General features: G+C 42.2%; 1 protein-coding gene across 2 annotated transcripts in view; it reads left to right on the top strand.

The window, feature by feature from the left end:
• Positions 1-25,792, top strand: part of CCSER1 (coiled-coil serine rich protein 1) — an 873,181-nt gene that overhangs the window by 163,993 nt on the left and 683,396 nt on the right. For both annotated transcript variants that reach the window (XM_083179106.1, XM_083179105.1), the window contains exons 2-3: positions 4,053-5,349; positions 9,473-9,660. In XM_083179106.1, coding sequence (XP_083035232.1) covers positions 4,071-5,349; positions 9,473-9,660 — 1,467 coding nt within the window. In that variant the 5' untranslated portion in view covers positions 4,053-4,070. The remainder of the gene's footprint in view (positions 1-4,052; positions 5,350-9,472; positions 9,661-25,792) is intronic.

Below are 25,792 nucleotides of genomic sequence, written 5' to 3'. Positions count from 1 at the left end.
ATCCCTGGTAATGTATAGTTCATTGATATGGAAGGTGTCTCACCACAGGTGATGGCAATCATACTTTGCCAGGGAAGTCCAGGAACAGAGAATGTTCTCCCTCATGGTAGGTATGCTTACGATTCATCAGATTAGAAGCTACTACTGTATCATGACAAATTTCTATATATAACTGATCACAGAACAGTGCAGAAATAGTGAATGTTTGGCATATTTTGCCCTCTAGTGGTAAAGTTGTATATCTGATGCGGTGATGTATTCTATAAAGAGAAATGTTTGCTTGAATGTTTTCATATTGACTATATAAAACTATATTACACTTAGTTTTGATATGGTTGTGTTCTGCATCTGATATTAAATCTTCCCTTACCAAGTAACAATTTATATCAGTATCATATATCTTACTATTTTGTAAAGTTCTCAAGACCTGAATTTATACTCACTATGAATAAATGTATTTCCATTGACAGTTATATCCTACAGATACATCCACCACCGCGCACCAGGAAGGGGGCGCGCACGCAGACCCCATTCTCCCGGAAGCACTGCAGCCCTGTCCCCGCTCCCTGCCCGTTTTCCAGGTCTCATCCATCAATGAATACATTTTTGGATGGTTTAAGATTTTTAACCCTTTTAGTGCCAAGTAAATTTGTCAAAATAGTTGTAAAAATTGGCAAGCAAACATTTTTCTTCATCATGGTGATCTGTAAGGTTTACCTTATATAGGAAATAGAATATTTTATAACACAACATTTTTTATTTGAATTTATATAACAAATGTGAGCGGCGCTGGCATTTTTAGCGGATATTTTGTGAATCTCTCACAGAGATGTTGGCACTCAAAGGGTTAATATACAGTTGGGTTTTTTTTATAGACAGAACAGATTACTTAATGTTGCAAGGATAACTTACTGTATCATTTCTGCCATTTATTTGGCAGAACTGATTTAGTAGCTGAAAATGAGTTTTGTAATTTAGTTTAACTTAAAAAAAAAAGATCTTTCATATTTTCATGATTATGGATTTTCTGCACTTTTTATTTCGTGAGTCAATTCCATATTTTGAAAAACCCAATCAAAAAATGTATGAGAGTGTTCAAAATAAATTGTCTTCCTGCTACAATATGTTTTATTCATGTAACTGCTCTTATATACTGTTGATAAATGGAACATTATTGTGAAGTCTACACCCGCTATTTTTGTCATTAGAATATACTGTAGAGGCTTACAAGACTTTACAGTACTTCTACAAGCTCAGGGGCTAGTATCACATCACTGCTATTTAGGAGTATGGGGCTATGTAGGTGCAGATATACTGTAGTGTAGTCATGAATTGGTACAGGCAGGGCCGGTGCTAGGGTGTTCCTCGCCTCCATGCAAATGATAAATTTTCAGTCTGCATTCCTCATTCCGGTGGTCGAGTAGATGCTGTCTGCCCCAGTAACTGTTTTGTCTGTGGTGCCATTTTTTCAATCCCGGGATTTTGGATTGAAAAACACTCAATCTCGGGACTGAGTTGTGGTGGCATAGGCAGCAACAGATCTTAAAGGCTGCACTCCATCATCCTCCCGTCCCATCACGCGACCTTCCCATTTCTATTTAATGACTCTGCCGACCTAACCTCATGTTGACCTTCAGTCATGCCGACCTTCATGCATACACAGTAGTGCACAGTATTTGTCAATGGACACTATTGATGGCTGCCAGGCTGTGGCCATCCCCTCCATTCTAAACTTCTTAGTGGGGCACGACTTCCTTGCCGTGCGGGATTTCACCATCCGGCAGGAGCCGGAGTGTGTGAAATAGCCCTATTCCTCAAAAATGTGAATGCTTCAGCTAGATTGCACCCATTACGGTAAATTTACTAATATGTGAGTTTTTTTTGAAGATGGGATGTTGCCCAAACCAACCAATAAGATTCTACTTCATATTTATTTGTCACCTTCTAGAAGATAATATAATCTGATTGGTTGGCAACATCCCATCTTCAGTAGAACCCCATCTTTGGAAATTGTGTCTAAGTTTTTCTAGCCTTAGACACTTCTTGGCTATTTAAACATTAGACTTGCACCCTCCTCTTTTGGTGTTGGACATCTGCTTTAAATATATACCTTTTGAATAGTGACTTCTTTCACGTTCTCTTCCTGTAGTTTGTCTATGCTGTGTGTTTGTTTATTATTATTATTATTATTATTATTATTATTATTATTATTATTATTATTATTTTGTGTGCCTTGTTTTTATTATATTTTTTGTTTAGTGATACATTATACTGTTACTTTGTATAACCATTTTGTTGTTGGCTTTCTTATTGAAGGTAGATGTAGATGTGCAAAAACAGACACTGATGGGAAAACATTTTAATTGTGGCTTTTGTATGTTCTACAGAAGCAATGGCATGTTTCAAATTCGCACATAGGAATCAATCCTATTTCCCGCTATTTTTGCAAGTTTGTGTGGTGCTATGCCAAACTTATGGTACTGCTGACCCATACATTTTTTTTTTGTATGCAGCCCCGTAGGGCTGCAAGCACAAATATGTAAGTTGGGCACTAAAAGGGTCTGTGATGGGTGTGAATTTGGATGCGATTGCTGACATTTGCACACAGTGGTAATGGCACTTTGCACCCTTCGCAGGAAATTGGATTGGCCCAAAAGTACGGCTGACCTTGAACTGACAATTATCAGTGAAACTTGACATAACATAGAAAATTTGAATAGAAAAGTCACATCAGCTTGTGATCATTGTACACTGAAGGACTACTAACAGTACCCAGAATTTCCCTGAATTCTTCTGGGGGTCAAGCTTTCAACTTTGTTGCTCCAACTCTGTGAAACTCTCTACCTCGCATAGTGCGAGAAGCCCCGACTGCAGAATCCTTTAAAAATAGACTAAAGACATACTTATTTACTCAAGCATTTTACTGACATCCACTGTTAAGCTTGTTTTGTATTTCTAGCTGTAAAGACAATGGTACAGCACTTTGAGTCCTATTGGGAGAAAAGCGCTATATAAATATCATTAATATTATTACATTAATATAATGTATATGTAAATGTCTCGAGTAGTGTTGACAGAGACATGGTAATAAATTATCACAGCTGCCATCTGTAGGGGAAAATGTTAGAAATAAAGCCAACTTGTTTCACATTCCAAAACTTTTGGGCACATACAGTATAAAGGAAGTGTGTTATAAGCCTGTAGTGGTTCTCAAACCTGGTCCTCAGTACCCCACACAGGTCATGTTTTCAGGTCACCCAGTAGGAGCACTGTGTATCCCAATCTGTCACATTTTAAAAGCCCAAAGGTGACCTGGAGAACTGTGTGGAGTTCTGACCGAGTTTAAGAACCTTTTGGAGTAGTGTACAGTTGGTTTTATTCAATACTCAATGCCTATAATAGCAATTTTGCTAATCTGCACGTACGCAAACCCTGAAACTGCTTTCTAGAAAATATGACTGCAGTCAAGTGACCGACAGGGTCGGCTATTCTTCTTTTTTAAGGTGTCTACACAGCATTGCAGGGGCACGGTCTGGACCATTTGCAGAGGGCTGTATAGGGAAGTGTTTGGGTCTGTGATACTGTTGTATCACAGATAGGGACCCGGCAAGTGGGGGTGCTAGTGCATGCTAGTGTACCTTAATTGTGGGAGGCGTGGGCATGCACCCCAGTATAAAATACAGAAAAGAATAGTAAGAATAGTACTTTAAGAACCTCCCTGGCCACACTGTAGCCCAGCAAACAGCAGCATTGGGTTGAGAAGAGCTGCTACTGCCACTGCCCCCCTCTATTACACCTGGGCCTAAGTAATTAGTACCCCCTACAGGCCTACACCCCTCTCTCGGTGCTACTGCTGATGCTGAATTAGGCCCAGTGCTGTTTCTGTGGTGCGCCTAATAAAAAAGCAATGTCATGTTGGTTTATTTTTCTTTTGTTACAACTGTGTACCAAACATTTTATTGATGTGCTGTATATGACATTTGCTACTTGATGTATTACTCTGCTTTGCAGTAGTATATGGCTTAATTTGTTCAATTATTGTATTTTTACAGGCAGAAACCTTAGATCTGATGGGGGACTCAGGAACAAAGCGCTCAACGCTTGTCTCTAGACTGCCTATATTTCGACGCAACATAAGTCGTAGAAAAGACTCACTGCCTTCTTCACCTTCTTCCAACAATACTGGTGGGCTGACCAGTTCCTCGCCATCTAGTACCAATTCCAGCTCAGGTAGTACTGGGAAAAGACGAAGTATATTTCGCACTCCGTCCTTAAGTTTCCACCATAGAAAAGACAGCAGCAATCAGAGATTTGAATCCAGTCAAGGTACAGACGTTTCCCCGACAACCCAAAATGCTTTGAAGAACCTGGACTTGGACCAGCAGAGTAAAACAAAAGTGAGGAGCTGCACCAGCATACCTGGCTCGTGTAGAAAGAAGATCACAAGATCCGTTACTGAGGACTTTGATAGAAGAAAGGACCACTCCACTAATAAGAATTTGTTTACGAACTGTTTAGGTAAAAGTGAGGGAGATGACTCAGGATTTGCAGAAGATGAAATCACTCGTTCCAGTAAACATTCCTCAAGAAAGCTTCTGCCTAGGTCATTTTCATCCCATTACAGGTTTTCTAGACATGGATCACAGAGCAAGACACCTTCACCACTGCAGCCTTCAGGGCGTACAGAAGAGGTTCGGGCACATCAAGAAACAGATTCTTTACTTGCCAAGCCAGTGTTATCTAATGCCACAGAGATAACAGATAATATGGAAAAATCTATACAATCAACTGTTATATCGACCGATCATACAACTGCTCCGCAGACACCATCTGATTTCACATTTATGGACGATTCTGCCTCTGAAGCTGATTCACTGCCAAACAGTGTAAATCAACAGTCTAACAAGCAGCATTTTTGCCATTCTGTCTCTACCTCACTAAATGCACCAAGTCCTAATTCTGCTGCAACTCAAGTAAATGAAGACCAAGAAATTATAGATGAAAACTGCCAGCGTGATAGTTTGTTCCATACAAAACAAAAAGCTGGGATGGCCGTCTCTAGATCAGAATCAAACTCTTCCCTTGTGTGTTCTAAACAACTGTTACCGATCTGTGAACTGTCTACAAGTGATGTATCTGATGTTCAAAATGGTATTGGGGAACAACACATAGACATTCCAGTGTTTCATAATGGAGGGCACCACTACTCGACAGAATGCATTCCAAAGAAATCTGAGTCAATAGTACATCAATGTGACACTACTCACAGCCTGCCAAATCATCATTCTGTGCCAGGGACAAGGGGCATTGAGACACAGACTTCTCTGATGCAGCATAACCATGCTAGAGGTAAGCAGCCTTTCATTTACTTAAGGAGAAAATAAAACACCTTTAAACAATGTATTTACTAAAATCATAGCTCAGTGTTAACCAATTCTAGACACTAGCAGTGCATGTTTTCCAGGTCTCCTAACAGAATCACATTGAAAATAATTAGCACCACCTGACAATCTTTAAATGTGTAATAAATACACCTGTGCTCCTCAGTGGAGTATAGAAAACATGCAATGATAGGGAACCATGGTGGTGTAGCGCTATTCAGCAGCTTAGATACAGTAACTGCTCATATATTATTTTATTGTGTTACTCCTCACATTTAAGGGTCTATTCTTCATCAGGTCCAGATAACCTGTCAATATTTAAGTATACATTTCAGTATGAGGTGCAGCAGGGAATATTTATCACCGTAACCTGTGCAGGAACCCCGGCTCTGAAATGCAGCTGTCCCTTCCGTAACACTGCTATATTTGTAGTAGTGTTACTTATCACCCGTTGCTGGCTATGTGCATATGTGTTCTGAGGTCACATTTGCGCACAGCCGCTGTGGAGGATGTGACGGAGGGTTCTCTCTTTGCATCATGGATCACTTTCTCTTAGAAAGGATTGGTGCTCCAGGAACAAGTGCAAGCTGAAGATGGCATTTGTTCTTGCAAGCAAACTCCACAAATGTACATTTCGGAGTTTGCTGAACATTAAACGGCCCTATCTGATAAAGGGTTTTAACATTTTAATGTTTTAACATTAACGAGAATGTGGTTAAGAACAAATGATAACATGCCCCTCCTGCAGTCCTGCACCCTCTCTAGAAATACTGTAGCTCCAGCCATCCAACAGTCAGCATGCTGAGAGCCATTCACTGTCTGGCTGCACACTGGGGAGCAGGAAGAGAATGTTGCACTCTGAATGGTGGATAGCATCAGTCATCCAACAATCAGCATGCTGAAAGACATTTACTGTCTTGCTCCAGTCAGGGAGCAGGAAGAGAATCTGCTTGGCAGCTCTGGTATTCTCTACTGCCTCCCAAAAAGCTCAGGAGGCAGATGCTCACAGCCCAATCTGTCCTGCTCAAAGGCCCATAGATTTGGGGGACCGTTGGGCAACCTGCCCATTAAGCCCATACATTAAAATGGCCCTGGTATGACCCCTAATAATGAATGGGCTCATTACATAAAACATGAGGTGACAGCCATTTCTGCACATGTAACCGGCTATTAAGTGAAGATTAATAGGCCCATTGATCTGTTTCAGCTAAATATACAGTATAGCTTTTAAATACTATGCTTCATTAATTACAAATACAGTGTTTCATTAAAAATAGCCCTAGGCTATTTTAGCTGGTGTATGATTTTAGATTAAAACATGTTCATATATTGATATATTTTCATCTTAAGTTTGTTAAAGTTTAACAAATGACAAGACAAATTATAATGTCTCGTTATAAGTGATAAACCCTTTATGTAAATAAGGAATACACTGAGCTCATAAAATATACATGGAACAGACGGCTCCGACTTGCACCCTTCCCAGACTATTATGTCTAAGCAGCCTCACGGTTCTTTCAACTGGAGCAGAGGCATCTATTATAATTAGATTTTCACATTCATATTACTAATTATTTCTACCCTGTGGCAAGATAAAAATGGTCCCAGTATTGCTTAGTTAATACATTATCAAACCTGTTTTCAGCCTAATTAGACAAGAACCAGGTGAATAATTTATTTAGTTTCAGAAATAATCTCCCAAAGATTGCATTGGCTTGTCAGATAGGTTCGGAATAGTACTACACCAGCCATCAAAACTAGTTTTTGAGGAGGGCCCAGGCAAGCTTTTCCTGCCCGTTGGCCCTCAGCTCTATTCTTAAATGGACCTCGTTTGGGGCAGTGGGTATGCGCTAGGCTGGCACATGACCAGTAAAGCCTTAAGCAGGGCTGGCTGTGAATGTGCTGGACTAGACCACGGAAAGGGCTTCTGGTCTCCGGCCTTCATATGGCCATACTCCCTGAGCTGGGGGTAATTCTGCGCTGAAATGAACATTACAAAAGGGAACATTCTCACCAGTTTGTCTCGGCGCTCATTCGCGCACCTACTCTATAAACTGTACAAGTGTTGCATATGAAATTAATCAGCAAACTCCAAAAGTCAATTTGGGGGTTTTCAAATGAGAATCCTTGGGTGAACAGTGAGGTTCATTCTCTGTTAAGATTGAGGGTCAGTGCATTTAGAGCAAAAGAGTAGTACAGTATATAACATCGCTTGTGAAAATATCTGGCTATTTTGGAATATTCAGACATTATTTAGACAATTGAGGAGTTATTTAAAGGGAATTTAGGATCAAAGATCTATGTGGTATGAAATTAAGTTTATAACACACTATGGGGCATATGCATACCTCCCAACTGTCACGTTTACAGCGGGACAGTCCCGATTTTCGGGTCCTGTCCCGCTGTCCCACCCGCGGCAGGAATTGTCCCGCTGCGGGGGGTGGCAGTTGGGAGACCCCCCAATCTAATAGAATAGACGCTGTGCGCATGCGCACAGCGTCTATTCTCGTATGAAAATGAGGTTGCGGCTAATTAGCATAATTGCATACGCCCCGACCCCTTTTCGGACGCTCGCCCTATTTCATCAGCACAGAAGTTGGGAGGTATGCATATGTACTAAGCCTGGTGAAGAGATAAAGTGGAAGGTGATAACGCAACAGCCAATTAACCCGCCTATGCCTGCTGGGGGCAGGCGACTGATGTCACAGGGCAGGAGAAGGCAGCAGAATTGATTCCATGGTCGGCAAGCATCTAGTGATTTCTCCTGCTAGCAGAGGCATGTGAGGGGATGTGTTCTCATACACATCCCCTCGCATAGTACAGAGGGGATGCAGCGGCAGGGGAGGTGGGTATTCGGCCGGACGGCAGGTGCTCAGTAAGCAGTGATGTTTGCTGCTTACCAAGCCAACCTGAATAAGGGCCAATATTGTGTCTTAAAAATACCATTAGGTTGAAGAACATTTTATTTCCTTTTGTGATGGTCAGTTTGAATTTACAATACCTGTATCATGTTTTAGCTTATGTTTTTAGATTCATACATGGAGGTTTTGTACACCTAAATACTTTTTATTTTTGTTTTTTTTGTAGTGACAGTTATTTATATGTAATAGTGAACCATAGCGTCAACTGCTTTATGCCAAGAAGGTATACTTATATAGTGGAGAGATAATCATGTAACAGGTTTTTATCCTTGCATTGAAAAAAAATCCCGTCACTTCCACAATTCTCAGTACATAAATCTTAGAGAATGAAGAAGCATGTGCCGGCCTGTTGCTTTAGGTTTGGAAGATACAGTGATAGTAAGGCAAAAATGATCTGTAGGAATATGGCAGCACTAATGCTGGGTACACATAAGGAGATTTACTAACAATGCGGACGATAATGATATAGTTAACTATATTTCCATGCATATCATTTCATGTATACGCACTGTAGGATTTACTGGCTCACACACAGCTCCGCAAATTTTGCATGCAACCTGTACGGGAACAGGGCGGGCAGCTGACATCCGGTGATGTCAGCTGTCTGCCCCCGGCAGCCGCGTCATTGCCTCATTTCCATGGGAACGCCCAGTGTTTTCATGGGAACACCCGTCCGTCCATCCGTCCGCCCACGCACCCCAACCGCACTGATGGGTGCGAATATTTGCACCAGGCATCTGCACATGTAGTAGAAATGTGCATGCGCTGACGCCAAACATCGCACCCCCGTGCAAATACGCAGGGGAGCGAGTGGACCTGAATAAGGTCCTATATTTTTAACGATGCATGCTCCCGCTGGTCTTTATTGGAACCTCTCTGTCATCTGTACATGCAGTCATATCCTGAACATCTCATCAACGACAGCATCCTCCTGATTGTGGCCACTAAACTATATAATTAACAATATTGTTCAATGTGTATGCACTATATGGTTTGTCCAGGAGTTATAGGCAGTGCATAAGAAATCATTCAGGATGTTGTTCATGGATTATTCTATTGTGTTCCCCGTTCAAAACATTTCCATATATATATATATATATATATATATATATATATAAATAGAAATATTTAAGCAAAATCTTACTATAGTTACTATTTGTGTGTTTGCAGTTAACTATGCCAGTAGTTTCAGCCCATACCGAGATGGGCGCTACGCAGAGAGGCGCTTACGTTCCTCCTCAGAGGGCACGGCAGGAGGCAGCAGAATTACTTTTAAACCAAAGGAAGGAAGCACAGAAGAATTTACTCATTTCCGAAAACCGAGAACTATCTCCACTTCTTCCAAAATGAACAGTATGGTAAGAGATTTCCTTTTAGCAGCAGTGGCACCCTATTTCCTATATTCAAAGCTGAATATCTGTTCTTCTGTTTTCATTTTATTTATTTTTCTATTTGTGACACAAAAAAATGTCAATGTTAAATAAATGTTGAACTAGGGTCCTAATTCAGATCTAAACGCACAGCTGCAATTTCGCAGCTATATGAAAATGTCCGAAACCCATCGTAACAGGATCACATCACATTATCTTTACACTGGCCACAACTCATCACAGGCGCTACGTAACCCAAGACATACTCGTAACAAACGCTCCCCCAAAATGCTCAGGCATGCCTTGTGTTTTTCCTAACACTCCCGGTGTTTTTTGATGCACATCTGCATTTTCTTAACACTCCCACAAAACAGTCTGTTTCCACTCCCACATGCCCGCTTCCTGTCAATCAGCTTGCGAACGCTATGCGTTTAGGAACAGCTGCAGGACTTTGTTTGCAGGATAGCCTCACAAGTGTGTACTGAGAACTGTACGCATGCGCAGTGTATCGATAATCTCCCGCTGTGCAATTCGCAGTCTTGCGGTCAGGTCTGAATCAGGTCCTGTTTCCATTTGTTTTTCATTTTATAAAATGGAAATGTTATTCTAACCAACAAAAATGATATAATACAATTTTATTTAGGTCCAGTTACTTTGTGTGTACAGCACCCTGTATTTGCCGACAAGTGGTGAGCTGTATGGAGGGGGGCATAGAAATGCAAGAGAATCGATCATTCAGGGCTGACGCAGCAGCTAGCCCCCTCTCACCCCCGCCCACCGGCAGTTACATGGTTGGGGGCATGGTGGCTGTGATTGTGTCATTATGGCCACGCCCTCTGCTATACAACTTTGTACAGCAGGGGGCGAAGCTATGATGTGGACAGCTCTGTGGTGGGTTTGGGCAGGCTCTGGGAGACTTGTCCACTCCTCCCGGCAGCCAGGAACATTACCCCATTTTTGGAAGTCTCCCTGTCCTTCCAGGTACAGTATACCTCTGTGCTAGAACGCTCTACATTACCCAGTTTGATTGCAGACAAAAAAAAAGGGCAAAGTCTGAAAAACATATTGATTTAATGCACATTCCATTCATTTAAAATGGAATGTAGGGCTAGATTTAAGCATGTTTCACATTGAAATTTAAAATAGTACAAATACTGTGAAATAAGGCGATTTTGCATTTAATATTATTGCCACTGAAATTTCCAAGGTTAAACCCACCGCTTGGCTTGCAAATGCCACCGCTTTATAAATCTTGCCCATTGTCTCCATTGCCACAGCTGCACTTATTAATTACACAATAAACATGAAAAATGACTCCTGGTAATATATCTGTCCATCTACCTGATAAATGAGCTTAATATCTGTGCTCAGATCTCCCCACGATAAACCTTGCCTTTAACTACCTTTGGTTTGGTCTCTATTATCCAGTGAACTTCATACATTTTTATTCCATTCAAAAACTACTTTATTGCACAAGCACTATTAAAGAGCTTTGCAGAATATGTTTCATTTATCCTAACTTATTATATATACGGTATACTAGAATGTTTCATGTATTCGCTAATAACAAATAAATATCATTTTGGTTATATTTTTTTACCAGCTCACTGCAGTATCCGTTATGGTTTATATTCCTGTAGAATTAATTGGCATTATTGTGGGGAAAACATTTCAATACACAGCTGTGCCTGTTTCCCAATTGCATAGCATATTAACCTCCAATCCACAGCCAGAGATTTCCACTGTTACACCTCTAAGTACATAGCTAAATAGATTTTCCAGTATCTACTTATGTGTACTGGTATTAAGGAAATAACATCATTTGGCAGCATCAGTTGGCATAACAGCTTCACAATCGTACATAAGCAGGGCAAAACCTGGCTGGTGGCTGTGGTAAGTGGGATATTATTTTTATTCCGCCATTTGTGTAAATAATTAGCTGTGTTTACCAGCCTCTCGCAGCGCAGATGCCTGCTGTCGTGTATAAATCACAGGTCACTGTTTTGATTAGAAAATTGGATCTGAGATGGAATGAAAAAAAAGAGTCTTTAGCATTAGAAAGCTCTTAAAACTGTGCATTATGTTATGTTATGTATGTACACCAGACTCTGTGTATTAAAATAGAATTTCTTTATTTCAGTTAGACTATATTTGACTGCGGTATAAATATTGTATGAAAATAAACTGGTTGTAGGATAGTATGTATATGAAATTCTATCACTTAGCGACTTAGGAAATGCTAAGTAATTTATATTTACTATGCCATTTACTATGCCATTTAGCTCTTTGGGGTGTTCAGTGATCATTGATTGCGGGCAATTATGTTTCCGGGAGCTATTCAAGTAGCCCTGATAATACGGATCTCCCAAAACTCAAGTATGATGTAATGTCTGTATTCATTATCTGTGCTGGAACTGCGCAATAGTCCCTCATAGTTATAAGGGAGGGGGGAATCATTTTTGTCACATGGAGGGGGTTACTGGATTTATTTTAAACTGATCAGTTTCTATTTGAGGTAAAGAGAATGACATACTGTGCAAGCTTTTGATTGACAGTGCTCATTACCAACAACTTTTAAAAGTTAATTATTGTATGAAGTTCCCAAAGGTTTCGGAGCCCAAAGATGCAAACAGACATAGTTCCAAGCAAGTATAGTCCCCCAGTCATGGAACGATCCACACACAGTGGTGTAGCTAGGTGCCACGGTGCCTGGAGCAAGGGCATGTTTTGCGTGCCCCCATCACATTCCAGTATATACCCACGCATGCACATCCCAGGTCATACACCCCAGTATATACCCCCGCATGCAAATCCCGGGTCACGCACCCCAGTATATACCCCCGTACACACATCCCGGATAACCCCAGTATATAACCCTGCACGCACATCACGGGTCACCCCAGTATATATCCCCTCATGCACATTCCAGGTCACCCCAATATATCCTCCTGCACGCACACCCTGGGTTGCCACATTACACACACCGCATGGCACCCCAGTACATATTCCCACAAGCAGTGGTCGAAGTGGAAATTTTGAGGTAAGGGTATGGAAAAGGGAAGGGTGTGAAAACGGGGGTTTGGCCTCTAGTGTAGTGTACCACCCCAAATACACCCCTTATACACATTACACATTCGCAGGGTTCTGGAGCATTCGGTGTCAGCCCTCCCTGTCACCCTATTAAACGCTGCAGGGGCTCGCTGCCCCAGCTGGCGAATGTCACAGGGAGCCGGGGGATAGCGGCAGGCAGGGAGATGGAAGCCTCCCTGCCGGCCCCAGAATGTGTCGAGGGGGGGAGGAGGGCTCCTGGGGACACAAGCAGCAGAACCTGCCCCCCCCCCCCAGGAGAGCTGGCAGGGGACACAAAAAAAATAAAAAAACCTTTATTTTAAAAGATTACTTTCCAGTTCACTTTAAAAAGATGTTGAATGCAAAAAGGTGAATCATGGGGAAAATCGCGCTGAAAGCAGTTCTCCATCCTAGCATTGAATACACTCTTGGCGAATCCCAGTAAAAACCCCATTGAAATAGACCAGCGAATTGCAGCGAGCATAAAACGGAAAACTGGCCGGCATTCACTGTTCGCTTTTGGCGAACAGTGAACATTGAATAGGGTGAATCAGATTTTCAGTGTAAAAGATTCACCCCAAGTATTGAAAACAGCCCGATTCGACGAAAATAATGGTGAAACGGAGCATTGAATACTGGCCATTGTGTCACACAGATTGAGCTAACATTTACATTATGCCACACAGATTGAGCTAAAATTCACATTATCCTTACCCGGATTGAGACAAAGTTTATGTTATGCCACACAGATTGAGCCAAAACTTACATTATACCACCCAGAATAAGACATTTACATTATGCCACATGGATTGAACCAAAATTCACATTATGCCACACCGATTAAGCCAAAATTACGTATGGCAAACTGAATTTTGACGGCAGGGACAGAGACAGCGGGGATGACGTAGGGACGGAGACAGCGAGGGTGATGCAGGAACAGAGACAGCTGGGTGACGCAGGTGCAGAGACAGCGGGGAGACAAAGGGGTAGAGACAGCGGGGAGACACAGGGGCAATGGGTGGGCGACGCAGGGACAAATGCGGGGGGGGGGGGAATGTATGGGGGGGGGGATTATCCACATATACTGAACACGGCATGATTCCAGCTGTTAGAAAGTGTATTTGGGAGACTACAAATTAAGAGACATCTCCATATTTTTTAAAAGGGTTGAAAGTCAGGACTTGTCAATAATAATTTAGGTCATTCTGGAGATACGAAAAGTTCTGTTTTTATAAAACAAAATTCAAATGAGAAATATGCAGTATAATAATGTGAATATATTTTTATTTCGCTTTGAAGGGAAAAACAACCTCCTACATATTGGCAAGTATTTCTGCTGCATTGGAGCTGTTATTCCCGTTGATAAAGCGAGAAGTTATCTAGCAGAGTTTTATTTATAGCTGCCATTCATATTCATTAGTGTTTGACTACCACTTACAGACTTTTTATTCAGTAATAGCTGCCATTTACTGACCTCTGTGTGAATTTACATACGAGCCTTGCCAGCGGCTGAACGTGGCCTAATATCAACCTCAAGCTGCTAATAAATATTTAAAGAAGTAAGTGCACTTACTGCAATGGAGTCTGTAGTAACTCATGTTACCTGAATCTATGCTGGAGTGATATGTTTATAGATTGTAATCAATATGTAATTAGGTCTTTATCATTGATTTATGACTTGTAAGACTAGATTTTGTTTATAGCTTAAAAGGCTGCTTTTAAAGAATCTGAGATAATCAGTATTTAAACATCATGATTCTGTCAGGGAAGTTTTATGTTCTGCTGTTTAAAATAACCTGAGATTTAGCGCATTTTCCAAAACAAGGTTATGTGAGGTTACTTAGGGCATACTTGCCTACTTTAAATCTCACCTCTCTGGGAGAAGCCTGGAGAGGCAACACGTCAGGGGGGCGGGAGCAAGTCTGACGTCACTTGGCCCCGCCCCCCATGCCGGAAAACTCAGTTATTCGCGGGCAATTGCGTCATTTTAGTCCCGTCCCCTCTCCGCATACCCGCGATTTCAGGTAATTACACCAGCGGGCAAGGGGGATCGGGGGCAATTAGCAGAATGCGGGAGACTTGCCCACCTTCCCGGGGGGGGCGGGAGAAGGACCCGATTTCCGGGAGGCTCCGGTCCATTCCGGGAGGGTCGGCAAGCCTGACTTAGGGTAAAGAAACATGTGGCACGTAATACTTTTGAAGCTACAGGTAACATCTTTATGTTTTCACTAAGGTAGTGCTTACTACTTTTATAGTTCTAATATTTTGGGATCTATTTATTATTATGGGGCAATAAGGCTGATTCTTTTTGCTGCTACAATTTATATATAAAATACTGCTTGAGAAATACTGGACAGGCGGGGTAAGAGTTAATGAACCCTCTTTGCTGGGACATTTTGAGGTGGCATGTGCATTTGTGACCTAGCTACTGCATACGTTCCAACTTTTGATGATCTGCAAGAGGGACTTCCTGTGGCCGAGGCGTGGCTGTTCCAGGAAAGGAGGGGGGCCATGAGAAGGGCAGGGTTTAAAATGTAGGGGGTGGAGCTGAGTGACTCTACACCCATTTACATCATATCGGCGGGGGGCATTGCTCCCCTAGAAGCTGGGCATCCCCTGGCTCTCCTCCCTGCAATGAATAGATGCCATGCGCATGCAGATGGCATCTATTCAGTGATATCTGGCCCAACTGTCCCTCTGCACGCAAAGTGGAACAGCAGGACAGTGTTCAATTAGCGGGACTGTCCCGCAGTAATCAGGACTCTCCCGCAGTAATGGGGACTGTTGAGAGGTATGCTTTTGTAGCTCACGCATGCACATCTGAACTGAATGGCCAAGGCTTAAAATGTTCAGGTCTACTTCATTAAAGGAAACAAAAAAGCTATTAAAAAATAAAAATGATTGCCAAATTCACAGAACAATGCATTTTTCAAGGAGGCTTTTTCATGCATAGCACAGGAAATTTTATTTCAGGTGAAAACATTTTTAAATCGGACAATTTGTTGTTTTTTGGGATGAATCGGAAAAAAAAAATCGTTCACATTGTTTAGTATGTACAAACTGTCGCACACTCCTGTGTGTTGTTTGTCGCATCTTCTCATCTGCCTGTAGTGCAGGTAGATCTAGCGATGTTGTGTACACACTATCTACATTTATATCTTCTATATATATAGTTAATGACCAAACGAGAGACTGACACACAATATATTGTTTGGTCATTTGTAAGACTGCACAGCGTGTACACATTACATTGTCCAGGAGTTCAAGGTGATTCAGGACAACCATTGTGTAATTTAAACATCATCTAGTGTGTACCCAGCTTTAAGGTGTGTACACATGGTGAGATGTGCCTTGAGATGCGATCCCCGATACGATCAGATTGGATTGGGATCGGATCCCAAGGCACATCCGATTTGCATCCTATCTTGACTATATAGTGCAGATCTGCACTATATAGACAAGGCAGTCAAGACTTTCTGGCTTGCGATTCGTGAACGCGCATCGGGATCGGATCGGGATCGCAAGGGAACCCTTGCGATCTGCATCCGATGCCGATCCGATGTTGACTATATCGTCAACATCGGAAGGCAAATTGTACCGTGTGTACACACTATTAGACTTAGGGGGTATTCAATCCCCGCTGCTATTTCTGACGGGGAAAATAGAGGCAGGCGCCTATTCAATGCTGTCTTGACCAACAGCATTGTAGAGGCAGATTGACAGAGCGGGGCCGACTTTAAAAGCTGTCCGGCCCGTTTTGCCGAGAACGGCCGTGAATTGTTGCGAACATGGACGGATCTTGACAATTCACGGCAGTTTACGGGGACATGCCCCTTTTTTGCCGATCGGCAGGCGGGACATTGAATCCCATCTGGCGATTTACGGTGGAGCAAAATGAAAACGGGCCAGTGTCACGGCTGTGGAGACATAACAACAGTCAGTCGTGACCCGGGATTGAATACCCCCCATAAGTCTATTAATAGTGTTACACTACTGTACTTGAGAAATAATAGCTTGCATTTTCATAGTCCCAAATATGAATTTTTTTGCTAACTGTTATAAAAAAAAATTCAGGTTCTATTTTAAAACATTCAAGAATAAGGTGTTGTCTATACCATATTTATCTATTCTCCTGGTGTATCCTGGAAACTCTGAACATTGGAGTGTAGGTCGCTGTCCCAGAGGTTTAAAAAGTAAGTAAGAATGTGTAGACAAATCTAGTTTATTGATTTACAGTATCTGCAGGAATGGTCATTTTATCTGCAGTAACAGTTGTGTGATGGAGCTATTAGTAGAAAATCATTGTGAAATTAGTATTTAGTTTGTACTTCTGCCATTTATGTATCTAGCAGGTGGAAGCTTCAACAATCCATTAAAAACATGAACTCAAATTCATGAAAACATAAAAATAATCATTTCATTATATAAGGCCTACCATAAGACACCTTCAACAATAGAAAACTGTAGGTAGTTTTAAATCAAAATATTTTTTCTCCACTATGTGCAATGTGCAAAAGCTACCACTAGATGTCAGCATATCCCTGCAGCTTTACGCAGCTCACTATAAAAATATAAATTTTTCCCTACTATCTGTTTTGTCAAAGTAAATACCTTGTGAAAATAAATGATGGCAGATTTTATTTTGTTTAGGAACAGTTTGTTTGGATCTGATTTTGAAAAATATAGATTTTTTTTCTCCAAGACTAGTTTGTCTTACAAAGGCAGCTGTCTGAAATGTGGTTTTATTAAAATGATACAGGATTCTTGTTTATTCATTTATCTTTCAAAGTACATACCTATTTTTTTCCCCTGTCTTCAGAAGTCTTACTTATCATGTCTATCTGATGTTTTAGGTGTAAATCTTGCTCACCTAGGGGTAGATTTATGAAGTGGCGTTGATGTGTAAATGCGCTATCCCCGTGCGCTGAAGCAGGGGATAGCGCATCGCCTAATCTATCACACCCGCCGAGCGTTTACTCTAACGCCGGCGGTGTGGGGCAGGAGGCATAGCGCAGGGGCGATATTTTGCACTGCGCCCCTGCCTCCTGCCAGATTTATGAACGGTCAGCATCGCTGACCGTTCCGCCGCCTGCAGCTGTCGACTTCGCCAGCTGCAGACGGCGATGCCTATACCTAACAGCAGGGACAGCGCTGTCCCTGCTGCTGGGGCTGAGCTGCGCTGGGATCTCGCGAGACTAGCGAGATCCCGCGCATGCGCAGTAAGCCGGCCGGGGGGGAAGGAGACGGCGCATCAGTATTAACTGATGCGCTGTCTCCAGGAGGGACATCGCCGGAGGGGGGAGTTAGCGCTCCCCCACTCCGGCGGCAAGATCTTAATAGATCTTGTCGGTGTCCCCTCCTGCTTCGCCTCGCTAATGAGGCGAAGCAGGAACTGTTATAGCGGCGCGATAGGCGCCGCTATAATAAATCTACCCCTCAGTTCTAGAAATTGTCAGCCTCCCGTAAAAAGATGTTAATTCTGTTGCCATGGTTTCGACTGCACTAACAATGCTCAGCCTTCTTAGCACATGTCCCATGGTGCCATGCTTTTAAAAGTTCAGTTTCACAGTTCATGTTTCACATGAAATAAACCTGACAGCATCAATTTCAAGCCCGTCTTACTAACAGCCCCTAGATTTCATCCATTTTCACTTGACTTGGCCATGGAGTTAATTTAAAACAAATCACATTGAATGAAACTAATAGTTTGCTCAAACGATACTGCTGAATGGAAGGAAGTGGGTATGATCCGAAAGCTCTAAGCATGAACTATCCTGGGTTTCAGTGGCTCTCCGTGGAATTTACTGATACAATTGTTTCATTAACATAGATCTTAATAATAAAGTCATTTAATTTAAAATGAATAGCAAAATTCAATTTCTAAGACCTATTCATGGCAAATTTTATAGCAATCTGAAATGCTGAAATCTTAGAGGGTATAAAAATGATTCAGCTCATAATAAAGAACAACAGCTGCAATGCAAATGCCAAAGTGAATACAATGTCATTGTTCTGTAAGCTATTAAGGTATGGAAATCACCGTATGTATTTATGACGGTTATTAACACTTGCATTTTACAGTGAGTGGTTCTCTATTTTGTGAGGTGAGCCAGCATTTCCCATCAAATGTGTTCTTCATTTAAGAGTTACAATCAGGGGTTCTATTTATAAACTCTAAAAATAAGTAGAAACTGTAGTTTATACATGATATATGTATCTCCCCATGGCTTATTACAGCCTCTCTCAGCACATGCTGCTCAGTGCTGTGTGCTGAGCTGAGGAGAGAGGCAGCTGCAGCGCAGGCTGTCATCTCTTTCCCTCTTTTTTTAAGGGGGTGTGGCCACACCACTCCCTGAGGCCCCACCCTTACCCATGGCCACGCCCCTCCATTTAAGGAGGGCCCGGCTGACCTGTTGGTACCCCTGATTATATCAGGAGATCAGAGATATTTTCTGTCCACATACATCCGCAATCAAAAGGGTCTGCAGATTGCTAGTGTACGGTAACAATCAGCAGATTTGTAAAGATTACCTAGTAAAATGATGAGCCTTTTATGATCTGTGTTTGTTGAAAATGATCTGAAAATCACTGAAAAATATGGGTGCAGATTGGTAGATTTGGGAATGCTTAAATTGGGGGGAAGAAATCTCCAAATCTGCAAATTGCTGTTTTGTGATTGCTGATGTACAGTATAGTGGATCTTTACTGAATAGCTGATGCCATCATCAGAAGGCATTAACTACAATGGGCCAGATTCTCTAAGCTTCAAAAGTGATAAAATAGAGAGTGATAAACAGCCAGCCAATCAGCTCCTGTCTGACAGTTTTCAAACTGTGGGACAGATTCTCTAAGCTTCAAAAGTGATAAAATGGAGAGTGATAAACAGCCAGCCAATCAGCTCCTACCTGCCATGCCACAGACTGTGTTTGAAAAATGTCAGGCAGGAGCTGATTGGCTGGATGTTTATCACTCTGCATTTTATTACTTTTGAAGCTTAGAGAATCTGGCCCATAGTCTGTGACATGGCAGATAGGAGCTGATTGGCTGGCTGTTTATCAGTCTCTATTTTATCACTTTTGAAGCTTAGAGAATCTGGCCCTCTGTATTTTATCTGGTTAGAATCCCAGGGGAGTGGCTTCTTCCATCTGCTGCAGAATGATACTGCACATGTGCAAACACTTGGCTGCACATCTCTGTCAGCCAGAAGAGGAACAACTATTGCATTGCACTAAAGCCTCTATCTCTGTAAGAGGTTTTTATTTTTAGGGAGCACTCCCCACTGGGCGAGTTTTTTCTGGGGATCGGTCCCTAAAACAAAGCCCCACCACTTTGTCCCCGGGTCCGGACGGCAGCGCTGATCTGTGTCGCTGCCCGGCCCTGCCCCCGGCAGCCCGGCTATGTGTGGGGTGACGTTACAAGATCACAACGCACACAGCTGGGGGGAGGGAGGCAGGGCCGGGCAGCAGGAGCCAGGTCCCAGTGCTCGGCTCAGCTGCGCTGCCTGGTAAAGGGGGAGCTCAGTCAGTGGCACTCCAGAGAATTTTCCAGGTTTGCCAGTCTGCGCACTGGAGCAAACCCCAGAAAATTCTCGGGAGTACCAGGGAAGGGGTTAAATACCCCCCCCCCCCCCCCCGTGAATTCTTACAGACAGCAATAAGAAATGAGGCATCCAGAATTTTTTCCACACAAGAAAATTAACTATTTTCCTGTATTTCATACTCTGCAGGGCAGCATAATGAGGCTGTATGTTGTATGTTGTTGCTGGTTAAATGGTTAGAAAAGCACCTTGACTATGTGAAAGCATCCCAGCATTGTTATATGAATTATAAAATAGAATAATCACATCGGGCTCTGGCAGCCTGTACATCTTCAGTAGTTCCGGAATATATTAGTACAATATGTTATGGGAGCCACACAATCAGACTTGAGGGACTACATTTGTTTCTAAAACTGCTGTAAACTGTAAATCCTGAACAAACATTAATAACTATAGCTGCGGTTTTCAGTCTCGTGTGGTAAATAGTAACTACTGTACAGTACATACGTATCGTTCAGCTGGCTCACTTGTGACCACACTAATCTCATCGCTGTATTTTTTCACTTTACTCAATTTGGGATTGTCACAGTCTACAGATATGAAAAAGAAAAAGTAGCGCTAATACACCAATGAACAATTAAAAATAGGCAAATTTAATAACACATAAAAACAATTGCAAATACACCTCAATGCAGTAGGGGCAAGGTTCCGTTCCTTAGAATACCGCCAATGGTCCACATGTAAATCCAATAGGGTAATTGTTGGATGAGTGGAACAATATGACACCACCAATATGACAGTCTCTGCAAATGCAGATGGGTTATAGTTACCACAGTGCAGTCACCAGGAGATTTTATTCCATTTTAGGATGCAAGTGTTAGTGTCTACACAGATAGGAACCTGTGATGTAATCGGTGGGCTGTAGGTGGAAGAGAACCATGGAGTCACCAGGACCTGAGGAAGGGGGATGTAGGATAATCCACGTTAATTGAATTGCTCTTACATGGCAATTCGTCATGGGATTTGAATATCCCCAATATCACAGCTTAGTGTATACGTTAAATGTTTTTTTTTTTTTTATAATATAAAGCTATAAAGTTAAATGGTTCTTAATTTTTATAGATGTATAATGTTGTTACTGTGGCAGCAGGCATGCCAACTAACCTCTAACACCCATAGAAGCTGTAAAACTACATTGCTATCTTTATAGTGGTGTCACTGCAGGGGTGAAGGCTGCATCTGGGTGTCACCTGCCAAGGGGTGACACCAAAGTGCAGACTCCTCCTCAGTGGCAGGAGGCAGGTGCTGCACTGTAACATTGTCTTCTGTCACAGTGTAGGAGTCGGCACTGCACACAGACCGGTCACTGAGGACAGCTTTGGACCACCAACGTGATGACAATTAGGGTTAAGGATGTGAGTCCATTCCTCATACCCACAAAACCATGCTCTTTTTTTGCAGGTGTACACTGTGTGTTATCACACTGTAAAGAGGCATACACACAGAGCAAATGTTTGCTATTTTCTAAACAATCTGACTAGATTGCTTAGAAAGTAAGCACAGATCTCTCTGTGTGTATGCTCCAAGAGATTAAATATCTCTTGCTAAATTAGTGCATGAAGTCAAAATCTAGTCAGATTGCTTAGAAAATGACTGCAAATCTCTCTCTGTGTACAGAAAGAGAAATACTTTTCACAATCTCTCATTCTGAACCACTACCCTGCCTTTTTATGTTTAAGCAAAATTGCTTAGCAAAATCGCTTAGCACAAATCTCTGCATGTGTATGTGCTCTCCATGATATTTAAATGAGACTGAAGAGGTTGAGATGGCACATTTACAAGTACCAATGACTACTAGAACTAAACCATATTTAAAATGATAGAACATTAAAAACATTTTTTCCATGATCGTGTCCATTTAAACTTTCTAGCAATGACAGTAAATAGTAGTCCTCACCATATGATAGTGGTAAAGCTCTGGTGTTTCTTTTGCATCTACCTGACAGCAAATAAGATAAGCAAGCTTCAGTTTAATAGATTGTACAAAACAGTCTTTGAGCTATAGTACCTTTTGTTGCATTTCATATTTGTCGGAACATACAACTCGTTTTAACAGACAGTCTTTTGTATGATGCCAGTTTATAAATTATGCATGTGTTGCCTGAGAATAGAGAGAGTTGGTGCATGAGTGTCAGGGAGATTGTGAATCCCTGATAACACGTACTACTCCTATGTGCTGTGAATAGACCCTATCTGAGCTATGGCATTCTAACATTCGCAGTAACCTAGTGACATTTCAAAGGTTGCGCTATCAGATTTTTCTTTGGAAAGGAATACTATTTTTCCAGTGGGTATCAGAGGAACATAATATGTACACTGCCAATGTTAGGGATAACTGTGTTTACAAATACTGACATACATTATCCAATTGAAGGGGGATGTGCTGTATTTGCCCATTATACTGACAACTGTAAAGGTGGCCATACACAGGTCCAATTTATAGAAAAGGACAATGTTGAAAAAGATCTGTCCCACGCTATGGTAACTTAAGCAGCTCTTATGATAAAAATGAATATAGGAAAAGGTAAAAAGAGCGCTAATAAATTATATTTGAGTGAACACCTAAAAATAAAATAAAAAAATAGAAAAAAAATGCAGGTTAAATTAAGTTTTTAGAAAAAACAATGTTTACACTCCTTTTAGGAGATATGATAAGAGGAGGTTCCGTTGTATGTTAGCAGCACTATCCCTAATCTTAAGGCCCCCATACACTATGCGATTTTGGGACGATTTCTTCCGATTTCGGCACTTTGTGCCGATAATCGGATGAAATCGGCCCAAAATCGTAGGTATGTGACATTTGATCTGATCCGATGCGCGGTCCCGTGCGCATCGGACCGGATCAGGGAGGTCGGACGGTCTGTACATACGATCACGTCCGACCTCCCTGTATGCATATGCCTGCCACCTGACAGGCATATGCATACAGACACCGGGGGAGTAGTGGGGGCGGCCAGCGGCAGCGGTGGTGGGGGCGGCCAGCGGCGGTAGTGGGGGCGGGCAGCGGGGACGGGCGGCGTTTGCGGTGAGCGCAGTGTACTTACACATAGCAGCAGCGGCGGGGACGGGACGCGCAGTGGCGGCTATTATATTTTTAAAATACTTGTCAAATGACCGGCCGCTCTCTGATTGGCTGAGAGCTCTCCGGCCAATCAGAGAGCGGCCGGTCATTTGACAAGTATTTTAAAAATATAATAGCCGCCACTGCGCGTCCCGTCCCCGCCGCTGCTGCTATGTGTAAGTACACTGCGCTCACCGCAAACGCCGCCCGTCGCCGCTGCCCGCCCCCACTACCGCCGCTGGCCGCCCCCACCACCGCTGCCCGTCCCCACTACTGCCGCTGCCCGCCCCCACTACTGCTCACCGCCCTGCAGCTCCCCGGGGTTTTTTTTACATGGGATAAATCGCATGCGATTTATCCCATGTAAAAATGGCACATCAAGTGCCAAATTGTATGTGAGCCTCCCGGGGAGCTGCCGGGCGGCTCGCAGGTAAATTGGGTCCGACTTGTCCCTAGGACAAGTCGGCCTAATGTATGGGGGCCTTTACCCTGTACCTGCAGACCAGAGATGACTTTCTGGTCTGCCGATGTTTGACTCCCCCTGGCCAGCGGGATTACTGCAGGTGATGTTTTGTGGTGACATCATCTGCAGTAATCCCGCTGGCTGGGGGGAGCCAAACATCGGCAGAGCAGAAAGTCATCTGTGGTCTGCAGGTACAGGGTAAGATTAGGGATAGTGCTGCTAACAACTGGAAACCTCCTCTTATCAAATCTCCTAAAAGGAGTGCAAAAATCGTTTTTTATAAAAACTTAGTTTAACCTTTTTTTATTTTTATTTTATTAATTTAAATTTTTAGATGTTCACTCAATTATCCTTTATTAGCACTCTTTTTTTCTTTTCCTTGCCCAAAGGACAAGTCGGACCAGATTTCCTTTGAAGTTCCCCGGGCGGATGTCTAGCTTCAAACTACTAATCTGTATTTTGCCCATTGCATAACCAGTGTAGTATTAATGTGTTTCTAGCCTTTGTAGTACCTGTTTGAAGCTGTGTTCAGTGAGGCATAATTTATTGGATGATATTTTTTGGTTAGTGTTTATTTAATGCAGGCTAATACACTGTAGGCTCTCTAAATTAGACCTGGCATATCTGTTTACATAGAGGGCAGTTCTCTAAATTAGAAATCTACTAAGTGAGAAATTACAAAGTGGGAATTACTCATAAAGAACAGTTTAAAAAAAAAACAGTTGAAAAACATTGAACATCTTCAATCAAGGTAAATATAATACTTTTACACAATGGGCCTTATTCTAGTTCACTCTTTATTTATTTATTTATTTACAGTTTCTTATAAAGCGCAGCAGATTCCGTTGCGCTTTACAATAGTCTTTCTGACAAAATCCTTTTTAGATGGACAAAACCATGTGCACTACAGGTGGTGCACATGTAACTTGTGCAGAGATAATTAGATTTCGGTGGGGTTTTACTTCAAAATGAGATATATTGCAGTGTAAAAATAAAACAGTCAGTATTTACCCTGCACAGAAACAAAATAACTCACCCAAATCTAATTTTGTCCATCTAAGAAGGATTTTGTCAGAGTGATTTAGAATAAGGCCCAATATTACTATACTTATACACTCACTTAACCCTATTTCTAACATACACCAATCACATCATGCTCACCAAACTGCTACTTCTCATTTCATTACATGAATACTCACCAAACTTCAACCATCCTGTAATCTCCCTGACACTCACCACTCAGTACACATTGCCTCTGCATTATTCACTCCCCTCTTCTAAACACTCATGAGCTCTTATCTTACTTCTCTATTTGTACTTTCACATCCACATCCCACCACCAATACAAAAAACATGAACATCCACCTATATCTATCTCTCCTTTATAATCGTATTAGCTGGTGACATATCACCAAACCCAGGCCCAAACCACCTGTCCCACTCAGATTTTACTGGTTGTAAGCCTAGAAATTCAGCTAACCTCATAAATATCACATGCCTACCACCACACATCAAACAACTTAAATGTGCCATATTGAATGCACGCTCTGTTTGCAATAAATTAACATCCATCCATGACCTCTTCATCTCTCACAACTTCAACCTGCTGGCCATTACAGAAACCTGGCTCACACAATCAGACACAGCCTCGCCTGCAGCACTGTCACATGGTGGTTTCCACTTCACTCACACCTCCAGGCCTGGTAACTGTAAAGGAGGTGGAGTTAGTATATTACTGTCACAAGCCTTCACATACTCAGTTCTACCACCAGTTCCATCACTCACATTTACATCATTTGAAGTTCACTCTTAGGGTATTTTCCCCTTTCTCTCTGCGTGTTGCTGCTATCTATCGCCCAACTGTCCTTCCCAAAACTAGAAGATTTCTCTGCCTGGCTCCCCCATTTCTTATCCTCTGACATCTCCACTA

The sequence above is a fragment of the Crinia signifera genome, chromosome 1, assembly GCF_055691185.1.
Source record: "Crinia signifera chromosome 1, ASM5569118v1, whole genome shotgun sequence".
NCBI classification, from domain to species: Eukaryota; Metazoa; Chordata; class Amphibia; order Anura; family Myobatrachidae; genus Crinia; species Crinia signifera.
The sequence above is the reverse complement of the archived record's forward strand: the minus strand, read 5'-3'. Positions and strand labels throughout refer to the sequence as shown.